This window comes from Mytilus californianus, unplaced genomic scaffold, assembly GCF_021869535.1.
Source record: "Mytilus californianus isolate M0D057914Y unplaced genomic scaffold, xbMytCali1.0.p SCAF_14, whole genome shotgun sequence".
NCBI classification, from domain to species: Eukaryota; Metazoa; Mollusca; class Bivalvia; order Mytilida; family Mytilidae; genus Mytilus; species Mytilus californianus.
Genome location: NW_026262626.1, coordinates 37,708,525 through 37,723,851, shown reverse-complemented (window position 1 = coordinate 37,723,851; position 15,327 = coordinate 37,708,525). Strand labels below are relative to the sequence as shown.

The 15,327-nt window shown below is 32.0% G+C and overlaps 1 protein-coding gene across 2 annotated transcripts in view; it reads right to left on the bottom strand.

Moving 5' to 3' along the window:
• Positions 1 to 9,991, bottom strand: part of LOC127724477 (titin-like) — a 28,574-nt gene extending 18,583 nt beyond the window's left edge. For both annotated transcript variants that reach the window (XM_052231455.1, XM_052231456.1), the window contains exons 1-8: positions 9,895 to 9,991; positions 6,562 to 6,638; positions 5,738 to 5,875; positions 4,125 to 4,216; positions 3,650 to 3,818; positions 2,795 to 2,925; positions 2,320 to 2,449; positions 358 to 474 (exon numbers count right to left, since the gene is read on the bottom strand). In XM_052231455.1, the coding sequence (XP_052087415.1) occupies positions 358 to 474; positions 2,320 to 2,449; positions 2,795 to 2,925; positions 3,650 to 3,818; positions 4,125 to 4,216; positions 5,738 to 5,875; positions 6,562 to 6,638; positions 9,895 to 9,904 (864 nt within the window). In that variant the 5' untranslated portion in view covers positions 9,905 to 9,991. The remainder of the gene's footprint in view (positions 1 to 357; positions 475 to 2,319; positions 2,450 to 2,794; positions 2,926 to 3,649; positions 3,819 to 4,124; positions 4,217 to 5,737; positions 5,876 to 6,561; positions 6,639 to 9,894) is intronic.
• Positions 9,992 to 15,327: the final 5,336 nt, after the last annotated feature.

Sequence of the window (15,327 nt, the reverse complement as noted above, 5' to 3'; positions counted from 1 at the left end):
AGAAAATATTTTCCAGAATTATTTTGACTGAGGTTCCTATTGTCTACAGCAATGTTGAGAGTGGACAATTTTGTAGACTTTTTCTATGTCTATTTTGCTTTCATGTCTCTCAATACCTTCTATATCTTTTGCCGTCAAATGTTTTTGCTATGAGCCTTAATAAGAAAAAGTGTTTTGAACAATGCAAATCATATATGCATAATTTTGATTCATAGCTAATGTCTTACAGTGTCCTTTGGTTTATGCTCACATACTTATTTTTTTTGTTTATCAAAATTTCGGTTTTGAGTGTATCCTGTGTAAATGTTGTGTACATTGTGTACATTATACGTTTTCTGCTGGTTATTTTTAACAAACCTTAGGAGATTGCTCCCTCCCTTCTGTATCACTCTCGTAATCCTCTAGTCCTAGTTTCTGATCACTATCAACACTTCCTTTGTCACTACTAATGTCCTCACCCTCTTCCTCTAAATCCTAAAATAAACAAAAATAAACTTTTCATACTGTGGATTCATTTATTTTCGTGGGTACCAATTTTCGTAGGTTGTTGAAAAATCAAATTTTCATGGATAAAAGATTTCGTTGTTTAGCAAAAGTTTGTATACAAGCCTATAGACAATTTATACTTTGTTGTACATTTGCATTCGTGGTTTCCCTATAACCATGAAATCAGTACCCCATGAATACTTTATGTATTTTTGCTCAATTTCTATTTTTCTGTGTACTATTGTTTGTCTGTTTGTCGTTTTTGTTTTTAATTGCCTGTTGTTATCTCCTTCTGTTTATAAAGATTTTTTGAAGTTATAGTCAATATGAAGCAACACACATAATTGTGCAGGAAGAGCTCACAGTATATTTGTTTTGATATTTTTCAAACTACTGCATTTATACCAGTAGTGAATCAAAATGGTATAAGAAAAGAAACATCTATAATAAAAAATATGATCACACTCTCTATAGCTTATAAAGGCTTTTTCATTTTCTCATTTACTAAATAAAAACATTAATGTGTAAAAACACAAAGATTTCAAAATTCAAGTAGTTTTTAACACACATATTTCAAAATTCAGGTAGTATTTAACACACAGATTTCAAAATTCAGGTAGTTTTTAACACACAGATTTCAAAAATCAAGTAGTTTTTAACACACAGATTTCAAAATTCAGGTAGTTTTTAACACACAGATTTCAAAATTCAAATTGTTTCTGATAAAGAATTTTCCCTGAATGTCAGAAAAATATATCACTACACCATTTAATTATATTTTAGAGCTGTACCAGAAATAAATGTATGGTGGTCAGAAGGCACTTTTTACATTTTATTTTATCCCACCATTCATGCCTAACAAATCTTATTAGAAGTGCCTTCTGACCTCCTCCCTCCCCCCTCCATTTAAAAAATTATTTTGAGACAGCCCTTATAATAATTACAATATCTTTTACTTTAAAAAAAAAAACAGAGAAAAACAAGGGAAAATGTAAAGCACATAAAGCTGTTAACAAAACAATATCATATCCCAGTACGAGTAGAGATAAAAATAAATTGATAACTTCAGCAGAACTCAGGACAAAGATGGCTGACAGTTATCACAAGTTAATAAATTCACTATTACTAAGAATATAGCTGCAAAGAGAATTACTAATCACAATAAAAGATTGTATCCTTTAAATGAAAATTATAAAAGTAAAGAAAATTTAAAATCATATTTTAACAGACTCGAGTCAAATCACCAATTCAGAAATTACTTACTTTTCTTTGCTACAGAAATCGCAAAAAATTATTAACTTTATATAAGATATCAATTCATAAATAACTAAAACAGGTATAAAGTTTTCTGAAATATGCAAGAGTTTAATCAGCTGCAAGTTACAGCTAATCCCATTACCTGTTTTAAGTATATTAGATCTATTTTAACATGCATTTCATGAAACAAATTCAATTAAATAAAAGTAATCTTGAGTAATTGCCCAAGTTTTGACTAGTTATAAAGGAGGAAAATAAGACCTTTTTTTTGCAATCAAATATGCACATTTATCATCTATGGGAAAAGAGATGACTTTTTTGTATACATGTATCATATAGATTCTAAACTAGGCAAGTTACTTAACCAAAGTCACTCATGTGTAAAATGTAGAATAAGTCAACTCAATATCAAATAGTTGCTATGCACTTTCTCAACATTTAACTGGTTATTAATGGCTTGTACCCTCCATCAACTTATATATCATGTCTGATTTGAACAGTTTTCTTCAATATTTACCAGTCTTTACAATTAATTAAATTTCAGCAAATTTTGTATAAAAAATAAAAAGAATGTACCGATAATTTATCACTATCATCTGCTTCATCTTGAGGCTTGAGAGATAATGGCATTTCATCGTCTTCTTCCTCTTCTTCTTCATCAGAACTTTCCTCTAATGCTCTAGTGTACTCTTGAACATGCTCTAATCTGTAATTGTAGTAAAATTAATAAAGGAACAGTGTTTCAATGTCCACTGCCGATGCACATACCTTAAAGGTAATAGATCGAATGTATATATATCTTTATTCTTTTTTAACTTTTTATATAAAATGTAAACCTGAGATCACTAACAATGCAATTTTCCATATAATATATATTTCAAAGGCACATCACTCCTGTAAAGATAGTTGATCAATGCTGATTATCGAAATAGTCAAAACCCTTGCTAATATTAATTTTTGATACAAATTTCTTAAAAATTTGATAGAAATTGTGCACAAAACATATGAATAATCTTACCCAAATTTAGCTTTCTGTTTTATTGATTCTTACCCTAATTTAGCTTTCTGTTTTATAGATTCAATCAGAAATTTCCATCGTCTTCCATGGCCTTTATTACTCATTATTTTAGAGAAAAGTTTCTCCCAGTTCATTATTTTCTTCTCTCTTGCAATTTGCTTCGACTAAATAAAGAAAACAATAATAATACCTTTTCCTATATAATTACATGTAAATGAGATAGAGAAGGGGAGACAATTAGAAATTATACATGCATGTTAAAACGTTTAAACCAGCTGCATTTGTTTGCACCTTTCCTTAGTCAGGAACCTGTTGTTCAGTGGTTGTCGTTTGTTGATGTGGTTCATAAGCGTTTCTCGTTTTTTATATACCAGGGGGTAGATTAGACCGTTGGTTTTCCTGTTTGAATGGTTTTACGCTAGTCATTTTTTGGGCCCTTTATAGCTTGCTGTTCGGTGTGAGCCAAGGCTCCATGTTGAAGGCTGTACTTTGACCTGGAAAAGGTTTACTTTTACAAATTGTGACTTGGATGGAGAGTTGTCTCACTGGCACTCATACCACATCTTCTTATATCTATGTGTATAATTATTTGTTATATAAAAAATCCAAAAGTGACTTATATGATTTCTTTACAATATTCATATTTATATGAAACAAATCTACCTCTTGTTGCCTATAATTGAATAATTATTTGGTTTTTTTTTAATAATTATTGTACGTTGACCTAAACGTTGAATAAACCAACAAAATTTTGATATAGTTCTGGTTTTTGGAGGAGATTTTTTAGGGGGAATTTTCTAGGGTTGCATTAACATTTACCCAACTTCTTCTTTAATTAATACCATTTTATTTTCATTGATATCCATTAAGACTCAAGGGAAAACATACCTGTGTTTCAACCAACTTTAATCTCTTTATTGCTATGTTTAATTGTCTCTGATTACTCTCATAGTCCTCATGTAATTTCTTCAATGCAGCACTTTTTTCTTCCCATGGTGTAGAGTACACTCTAACCAGTCTAACAAGTTCATTAACTGGCATGTTAGCATCACTTACACTAAAAGGACAAAACAAATCATTTCAAATATTTATCATGTTTATATTGAATATGATAATTATTGCTTCCAAATAGATTAATGAAACATCTTATCAATTTAGTTTCTTTACAACAAATTTTTGCATTGTATTCGAGGTATCAAATTTGAATTTTCTCACTTTTGATCATGGGGGTATGCACAACACTCAAAAATATTTGTAAAATTGTTGGGTATTTTTGTACTTTTATATGTCACATTATCAAAAAAAATGTATTTAGATTTTGGTGCAGATAGCTCATAGCCACTATTCATTTAAAAGTAAATACCTTCTAAATACTTTACCAGTTATTGTGGCCAGCTTTACAAGAACTGTTGGAGGTAATGCATGTTTGATCATTTCATCTTTCATTTCAAGTAACTACAAATATACAGATATTAGAAAAAGTTAGCAAAACAACCTAGAACTTTGAAACTCAAATATTAAAATACCCTTGCAAAAATAACAAGAGCTGTCAGAATGACAGTAAACCTGATTTTTTAACATTTATTTGTGTCCTGGCATTTATCAATATCACAAGGACCAAAACTACTAAATGGTAAAAGTTACAATCATCAATATCAAACTTGACCTCCATTTTGTCATCAGTAACAACATATTAAAATTTAATAAGCATTGGTTGAACGGTTCATGAGTAAATGCAACGACATGACTGGAAACACCATTTTTCAATCTTTAAAGAACCATAACTCCTGAACAGTAAAAGTGAAAATCGCCATTATTGAACTTGACCTCCATTTTGTCATCAGTAACAACATATTTAAATTTGAAAAACTTTGGTCGAACGGTTCATGAGTAAATGCACGGACACGACTGGAAATATTTCAAGAACCGTAACTCCTGAACGGTAAAAGTGAAAATCGTCATTATCCTACTTGACCTCCATTTTGTCATCAGTAACAACATTTTAAAATTTGAAAAGCTTTGGTCGAATGGTTCATGAGTAAATGCAACGACATGACTGGAAACGCCATTTTTCAATCTTTCAAGAACCATAACTCCTGAACAGGAAAAGTGAAAACCGCCATTATTGAACTTGACCTCCATTTTGTCATTAATAACAATATATTTAAATTTGAAAAGCTTTGGTTGAACGGTTCATGAGTAAATGCACGGAGACAACTGCAAACACCACTTTTCAATCTTTCAAGAACCATAACTCTTGAACGGTAAAAGTCAAAATCGTCATATTGAACTTGACCTCCATTCTGTTGCCAGTAACAACATATTAAAATTTGAAAAGCTTTGGTTGAATGGTTCATGAGTAAATGCAACGACATGACTGGAAACACCATTTTTCAATCTTTCAAGAACCATAACTCCTGAACAGGAAAAGTGAAAACCGCCATTATTGAACTTGACCTCCATTTTGTCATTAATAACAATATATTTAAATTTGAAAAGCTTTGGTTGAACGGTTCATGAGTAAATGCACGGACACGACTGGAAACACCATTTTTCAATCTTTCAAGAACCATAACTCTTGAACGGTAAAAGTCAAAATCGTCATATTGAACTTGACCTCCATTTTGTTGCCAGTACCAACATATTAAAATTTTAAAAGCTTTGGTTGAACGGTTCATGAGTAAATGCACGGACAACATTTGGCTGCCGCCCGCCCGACGTACATCCCCAAATCAATAACAGATACTTTCGTTGAGAATCCGGTTAAAAATGGAAATTATTATGTTATCATGTTTATGACTGTTATATTAGTATATGCACATCTTTCTCCTTGTCTTTAAGGAGTATTTGATCTAAAAAAAATTTTTTAGTTTGCTGCATAACTTGATGCATACCAGTTGTCTCTGTGATGCTTACATTCCTGTGTAAATCATAGTTATAAAAGTGAGAACTGCATAACACAAATTGTCAACCTACCTCTGTCATTGCTGTGTGAACTAAAGCCATAGCATTGAGAACTCCATCACAAAGATTGTCAAATTTGTTTGGTTCACGTCTCTTCGCTGCTGGATCAGGTTCTTCATCATCTGAACTATCAGATTCATCAGATGACCCCTAAATTATAAATACAAATTTTTCAAATTTAAATGCTAGAAAGAAATTATTGATTTTCACCTTCAGACAGTCATTGTTTCTTTATTTCTATGTAGAGATATGTTAACACAAGACACACAGCAAATTAAAAATCCAGATAGCAAAGAACCTTTATTGTTTATATGCTAAGCTTGTCCCATGTTAAGAGAGATTGAGCACTCACAAACATGTTTAACCCTACCACATAATGTGTTTTGTGTTTCCCTATTCAGGTTCCTGTAGATCAGTGATTGTGGTTGCTTGCTGTCTACCATATTTTTTTGGGGTTAATCATTTTTAGAAGAAATCAGGCTGTTGGTTTTTTCATTTTAAATTGTTTCACATAGTCATACTCATGTCTTTTATTGGCTATACAGTGTGGACTTTGCTGAGTTTGCTAATTGTTGACGGCTATATGGTGCTCTATAGTTGTTTACATCCTCATCTTTTGAACTCTGGTGGATATTTATATATAGATGTCTCACTGGCAAACATACCACATCTCTTTATTTTTATATTGGGGTAGAGATCTTGACATCTGGCATAAACCTTTGTCTATGGTAGATGTCTTTTTGTGTCTTACTTTCTGTCTGTTTGTCTTTCTCTTATACCCTACATTTCTTTTTTATTCAAAATAGGGTCCAACATTTATATAACATTGTACTTACCTGTCTCTTTCTTTCATCGTCTGAATCTTCAGGCTCCTCTTCCACCTCATGTAGGGCCTCAAAAAAATTGTTTCTTCCTGAAAAACAAAGCATATTTAAATACCATTGATTACATAAACTAGAATTGCAAAAAAGAAAATAGCTGTGGTTGTGATGAATCATGTAAAAATCGGGTATTCATATGATAAGTACTTTAATTCGATTTCAGTCTTGATTATAAGTGTTTAATTTTTTCACAATTGTTCAACAAATGTTGTTCAAACAAGATGCTTTACAACAAATTCATGCATTACTTTGTTAATGATGTTGGTTTAAGTTTGTGATCTACAATATAGCATTAGAAGATTTGAATTTACTTGTGAACCATCAGGAATCAAACCTAGAACAGTAACCAGCACTCCACAAACTGAGCTATAAATGATAATGACCCAGCTAATATGTGTCTTCTAATGTAAACAACCAATGACACAGTAATAGTTTTGCTGACTTAACCTGTACTAGCCAATAATCAATACAAAATCCACTTAAGACAAAAACTTTGAAATTTACAAATCAGAATTCATAAATAAGAGAGATCAATAAGGCACTCCACAGGTTAAATAGTGGGTCTCATTGGGGTCTAAGCATGACAAAGGATTGGCTGAGTTTTTGTAAGCGTGACACATGAAAGTCAAATTACTGTGCATGAAAACAGGAAACGAAGTAGCCTGTACACATGAAATTACAAGCTTTATTGTTACAATAAGCGGATTACAGGAATCTGACAAACAATAAGCAGGATCCTCGATCAGACCCCTGTTATACTGTATAGTGTATGATCAGACGAAGTGTGCAACCCGCTATATATAGTAAGGCAATCACGTTGTCCCAGTACATTTGTACTACCAACTGTGATTGAAACGGGATTTATCGAGATTGCTATTAATAGTAACAAAAATCAATGGCCAAAGTTTTTGAGATGCATTCTGGGTAGAGATAATTTATGCAAAACACCCTATAACTTAATTAGCACACAGTTGAAAATAATGTTTGACCATCGACCTGTTAATGAAAAACAGATGCCATATTATATCAGTGTCATGAATCATTATGAATATGATGGTTTCAATATTAAGTAATAAAAATGTTTGTATTAATAATCAAGTTTAAAAACTTCAATTATAACCATACAAAAATTGTCATACGGAATAAAAAAAGCTCACTTCTTACTAAAATAAATGTTTGGTTTCAGAACGGTTAATTATGAAAAAATTGCTATTAAAAAGGTTGGCCAGTAAAAATAAGGTCGGAAAACTGTGTACCGGTATCCATGATATACAGTTCTCTTAACTATTTTAACACTTGATTAGGAATTAGTTTAATAGGACTTAACATTCTATCATATCTTACAAATATATGTTACTATTTACAAATTTCATCAGAAATAAGTTTTTTTTTAAAGTTGCACAGGACTTCTTCGGATATAATCATTTTTAGCACAGTTAACACATTGTAACCTAAATTTTAAAGAAAAAAAGACGTGATAATTGTATGCCCTTTCTTTAATTTCGACTGCTATCTTTACTGATATCTTGCCTGCGTTACTGAAATCTTCACGCTGATACTGCCTCGGATGATGAAGTGGAGGAACAAAAGTTATTATTCTAGTCAGCTATTATTACATTTATCAGTTAAAATACATGTAAAAAATGCAGTTCATAACACGTGCGTTCAACATTAATTTTATAGGTTAAAATTGTAGGAAAAGTTGCGATCACGATCTTTGTAAACAAATGAGTAATAAATATATATTCTTTGTGTAAATAGATATAAGAAGATGTGGTAGGAGTGCCAAAGAGACAACTCTCCATCCAAGTCACAATTTGTAAAAGTAAACCATTATAGGTCAAAGTACGGTCTTCAACACGGAGCCTTGGCTCACACCAAACAGCACGCTATAAAGGGCCCCGAAAATGACTAGTGTCAAACCATTCAATCGGGAAAACCAAGGGTCTAATACTTCATACTAAAATATGATGAAGTCTGACTTCAAAAACCTAGCTGTAGGACAATTTGATTTAATTTGTTCAAATATTAAATCAATCTGAAGGGTTGAGTTGGGTAAAGAAACAAAGTAATCCCTGGAATTGTCCGGTTCCAACAGTAAAACCCTTTCTTTCAAGTGTGGGATGTATAAATTAGTAGCAGCCATGTCAGGTTGGAGGAGGGACTTTAAACCCAGTACATCGCTTTATGCAGAGAGTGTAACATTCATCCTAAATAAGGCTTATTCAGGATGAATATTACACTCTCTGCATGTTAAATAACACTTGCGACAACTCTTTAATGGAAAATTTATGATATATTTGCCACTGAACAATAAGCTAGCAACACACAATAAATCATAACTTAAATCTACATGATATACAGGTCTCTTCAGTCTTGTGAATATAAAACGACAAAAAAGGACCATGACATGTAAAAGTTGTTGCAAAACTGACTCACATATATACATGTATCTTATAATGGTGAACGTAATGACGGACGTGTATGTTTCTTACTTTAAAATAGCTTACTCATCACCGTATATTATAGCTTCCCTGGTGTCGTAAATAACTGATACATAATTCGTAAACACAACATTCTATTTAAAAATGAAATAGGCAATTATGACTTATATTTTGACAACAATATATTTTTTAAAAAAGACGATACATTTTTAGTTCGAAATGGCAGATTTTATAGTTCTCATTTGCCGTTACGCGATGAAAAATGGTAGAAATGAATTCTTTTATAAAATTTCATATCATTTTCTAAATGTTGAAAATGAAGTTAAATAACTGACAATAAGAATCCATCACACTAAGTCAGCTCACTTTATTTTCGAAAAAAAAATGATAATTATATAATCAAACACTCAGGGAGACTTAATCAACAGCTATCTATTTGATGATAATATTTCTACCCATGATTCCATAGTTGTAAAACAAGATTTGGGAGGACCACATATGACGCTTTCCACTGATTACGGGGACATCGTGATCGCCTTACTATAGTATATAGCACAGCTTGCACACTTCGTCTAGTAATGGACTTCTGGTATTATGTGTAAGGTTTCATTGTGTTTTTTGTAGGGCATGTAGGGTGTGATGTCGTATGGAACTTGCCATTACAATTTCAAAATTTTCACATTTAAAAAATAAAATTTAATTAAATGCATCAATAATAGTAAGTTTGACTCTCTTTTATGAACGGCACCTGTTTGATAGCATTTCACAATAAGTGCAATCTTAGATGTGCAAGAGTGGCAGAGAACGGATTTCTACCAACTGTTGTTATGTTCATAAGAGTTACCTCTATCCATGGTTTATTAATTCTAACATGTAAAAAATTATTAAAGTTGGCTGATGTCGTCCTCCATATTGTAAACGATGGAAGGTTGCTAGTCACGTGATACTTTGAACGGTAAAGTTATGAATTAAATCACGGTATGTGCAACCTGGGATCAAGTGCAACATATCTAACAAAGGACGTAAATATATAATATGAGACAGGTGTTACATGTGAAAGGAGACGAATAAGAATACTTTACCATATCCTGTTAACAGCAGATTTATATATATATAAACATTTATTGCAATTTCCAGCATAATTTTGACAGAGACATGTAATAAACAATTTATTGTATTATATGTCTCTGTTTCTGATGAGAAAGTAACCGAATATTCAATATTAAATCAAAAACATGATTTACACATAAAAACAGAAACATAGAATACACATTATTAGAAGTCTTATACGTCTCAGAAAGGATTTAGCTCGTTAGATACAGTGTAAAGCAAAATATTGTCCTATGAAATATTGTCCACCAAGACAATATTTGAGGGGGTGGAAAGAGGGGTACCTTTCTCCTTTCTCCCGCCCCTCGTCTCCTTTCTCCCGCCCTTCTCTCCTTTCTCCCGCCCCCTCTCTCCTTTCTCCCGCCCCTCTGCTTCCATCTCCCACCTTAACAACCGTCTTTTTTCAGATCAATCGATTTTAATACAAATTTGAATTAATATATGACCATATATAGGTGGCATAGGTCTATATTAAAGCATATACTGATTTTACGAACAAGGCCTGCCTCCGACTCGTACGCAAATTAATACACAATGTTGGAATGTTGTCAATGGTGCATTGTGCATGCCCAATGTCAAGAAACTCATTTTTGATATGTATGGTCATGTATGACGATCATGAAATTAGACATAGTTTTTTATTGTGTCATCTCTATTTTTCCCTGTCCTCGAGAACACCTTACTTTGTATGGTCAAGTGGATAACGTATTAAATTTTTAAAAATCAATCGGGTCCAGGACCAATCCAGTATATCTTATCAAAATCCTTCGTAATTAAGTCCATTTTTATGTACAATGTGTATCATAACTGTTTCTTGTTACGGAATATATTTTTTCAGCATTTATTTTCATATTTTGTTAAGAAATTTGCACTTGCATGTTTGCAGTATAATTGTTGTGTGTGTGTATTTTTAGAATAGAAATCCAGATTTAGTCTGTGTTTCAAGGTGTTTCGGTTATGGTCATGAGACCTAGGCTTATCCTCATCAGGTATCCCTAGCCTATAGTTTTCTTTCTTGTAATATTTAGAATGGTTCCAATTTGATTTCACTTATGGGGAACATCAACCAACCCTACATCCGTATTTAAAGGATTCATTACTGCAGAAATTATTCGTTTTATAAGATCTTGCAATAACCTAAATGACTTCAATAAAGAAGTCCAACTGTTTAAGTCTAAACTTCTTAAAAGAGGACATTACGAAAATGAGATTGACAACATTATAACTAATACAACAAAACGAGAAAGGAAACAAACTTTGAAATACAATTATAAAAATAAGAAAGCGCCTCCACCACTCGTTTTTGCAACAAGATTTAACCCAGCATTTACAGGAATCGGAAGAGCTTTAAGGAAACATTGGCACCTAATCGAACAAAACAGAAATACAAAAACTATGTTTCCAAAACCACCGATTATTGCGTACAAAAGACATAAAAATCTGAAAGAATATTTAACGAATTCTAAAATGGAAAATGATATAGTCGTATAAAATCAAATAAAAGATAAAAATATCACACACAATAAAATTACAGAACAGCTAAAATAAAGAGAGAAATAAATAACAAAAAACAGAAAGAAACAAAAAAGGAAGAAACGAACTAGAACGTATGAACAGGTGTCGTATCCCCATAAGTGAAATCAAATTGGAACCATTCTAAATATTACAAGAAAGAAAAATATAGGCTAGGGATACCTGATGAGGATAAGCCTAGTTCTCATGACCATAACCGAAACACCTCCTTTAATATTTGAAACACAGACTAAATCTGGATTTCTATTCTAAAAATACACACACACAACAATTATACTGCAAACATGCAAGTGCAAATTTCTTAACAAAATATGAAAATAAATGCTGAAAAAATATATTCCGTAACAAGAAACAGTTATGATACACATTGTACATAAAAAATGGACTTAATTACGAAGGATTTTGATAAGATATACTGGATTGGTCCTGGACCCGATTGATTTTAAAAAGGATGATTTCTAGAAATGATCGGAAATGGCAAAAATGGTTTGGGTAATATAAATGTTGCCTTTTTTCAAAGATTTGTCCATTTATTAGAACATTTAGTATCCAGTTTTTTCGTTTTTTTACCTCTTTATTTTTTTTCAACATTAAAGTTCGTCTCCCTTTGATAGTTCTCCCTCCTTTCTCCCGCCCTTTCTCTCCTTTCTCCCGTCCCCCTCTCTCCTTTCTCCCGACCCCTTTCTCCTTTCTCCCGCCCCCTTTCTCCCTGTCTCCCAATACCCAAAAATATACTTTGGTCTGTATATTGACAATATTTCACAGATGAATACTATGAAATTTTGTCCAGTGAAAAGGAGGTTATATTTTGTGTGTATTGAGACAATATTTCATAGACAGATTGTCATGAAATTTTGTCTCATGAAGGGGTGGTTATCATCATTTATTTTACCTCCTATACATTTCTAGGAATATGATTGGTTATAAGCAACCGCGTGGAGACCGTGTATATTCCATTTTAGGTTAGTAGGCGGGGCTTATTTCAATACACGGTTAGTAGTGGTGTATCTCTTTATAAAAAACAAAACGGTACTGAGAAAAAATCTTTAAAGGCTTCAACAGACGAAAACATTGATGATGAAAGATTGAAATAAATTCATAAAACACATTTAAAGCTAACAAGTTGTTATTGTTGGCATTTGTTTTTGTATGACCAATAGAAGTAGTTTCTTAATGCTAACGGCATTGAAGACTGAGCTTGCTCACTTTGATAGATCACTAGTCTAAAGACCACATTTTAAGATAGTCGGATAAGATAAATTCGTTACATAGTGTGCTATTGACGTAATACGGTATATACGGGGTCAGTAAATTCCATATAAGGGATTCGAGCTTCGCTCTCACCCCATATGCAATTTACTGACCCCATATATACCGTATTAGGTCACTTAAGCACACTATGTAACTAATATTATATCATGTTGGATAATTATATCAATATAACAGTGTTTTATTTGATTGATAATAACAAATAAACAAATGAATAAATAGATACAGGTATATAAAACAGAAAAATATTTTTGCTCATCATGAATGGCAAGGAATACAAAACACTTTTTTGAATATCTCAGTCTCAGTCTGATCACAGTAATAAAGTTGTACCGATTGGAATTTCTGAAAATCGGAAAAGAGTTATCAGATAAAAGGCTAATTCATGTTGTTTACAAAATAATGAAATTTATTCCAAATGTTTTAACAAGAAAACATATAATGTTACTTTTAATTCATGAAGATAAACTTGAAAGAGTTACGTAAACTTGCTTTACAATATAGTTTCAGTTATAAATATTAAAAATAAACAAAAATATAAATTTAAAAATGTGCATGCTGCATAGGCTGTTTACGGTTTTTAATTATTTTGTAAATACTAATAATTTGATTGGGAAATATTTTCATGGACATTATTTCATAGTGAACATATTGTCCTCCATGGAATATTGTCCGTCGGACAAAATTTCTTATAAAATATTGTCCGTGGACACTATTTCATAGTGAAATATTGTCCGGCATGGACAGAATTTCATAGCGAAATAATGTCCAGAAGGAGGTGACAAACATTCATGGACAAGGACATTATTTTTTAATGAAATATTGTCCTGGACAGTATTTCATTATGAAATAGTGTACGCGGACAATATTTTATATGGAATTTTGTCCGATAGACAATATTTCATGGGGACAATATTTTATGTTACATAAGCACCCGGGCATCACTGTAGGAGAAGCTTTTCCCATATTAAAAGTGGGCTTCATTCATCGCAAAACGTATAGCATCTTTTTTACACACAGTTATTGATAATACTTTATTTGCGAACAAACAAAAACCAATTTTGGCCATAACAAATACATAGACAAAACAAACATAAGAAAAACTCGACAATAATAGTATACATGTTAAAAACAGTTATTGGTCTCCTTTCCTCAGTTCTAATGACTCTTTAATAATGTAGACCAATCTTTTTCCTTATTTATCAGATACATCCTAATATTCACTGATTTGTTTCCTTTTTAGGCTCATTAGAAAATGAAAATTTAATAAAGAGAACATAAATACCTTTCTGAATTTTGAGTCTTCAATGCTTTTCAACTTCATACATTATTTGCCCTTTATAACAATTTTGACTTGAGCGTTACTGATGTGTATTTTGCAGACTGTGTCTGGCGTAGACAATTTTAATCCAGATATCTATGATGAGTTTATATTAAATAGAAACAAATTTGGAAATGTTATCATAACATTAATTCAGCTTATTATCTTTCATTATAAAAAAATCTACAAAGGTAAGGTATATCAAGAATTTCTTACTATATAAATACTTGGATATATATGGCACGTCGCCGGTATCAATCTTTAGCCGGCGGTCAAGATATACCATAATATATCTAACCATGGAAGTAATATTGACAGGAACGTCAATATGATACTTCCATGATCTAACTTTATTAGATAGCTGATACTGACTTCTTCTACATAAAATATCGCAATTTTTTTTTATCCATAATTTAAAGTTTATAAGATATCTCTATACGCCCTTGCTCATAGTGGTCAAGTAGAAAATTCAGATTTCACATTGAGAAGTGTATGTAATAAGTAATTTTCAGTTTAAGTATTATTTTTAATGCATCAGCAATATATGCACATAACTATTTCCAATCAGATATGATCAAAGTCAATACACACAGAAGTCACCATTCATTGTTGAGGTAAAACTACACTCGTCATAACGCATTGTAATATGTATTTAAAAAATATTCTATCAACACTTATGCTTATACCGATCAATCATTATTCCTACACTAAGGTACAAAGAGAGGGGATCAGCAAAAATATCATGAATTCAGTTTTTACCCAACATATAGCATGCCCCTATCCAACACACTACCATTTTCAAGTGACAGTCCAAATCCACGAACACAATCCCAGTCAGTGGTATCCAGGGGTGGTTCCGGGGGGTGGAACCCCCTTTTTGACGATCAATGCTTTTCAATGGGAACATATGGTTGGAACCCCCTTTATCCTGGGTTGGAACCCCTTTTAAAAATGGCTGGATCCGCCCCTGCGGGTCGACCCACTTTGAAGAATCTATTTAATTAATTTTTAAGCATGTTCTCGTCTTAATTACACATGTAATGT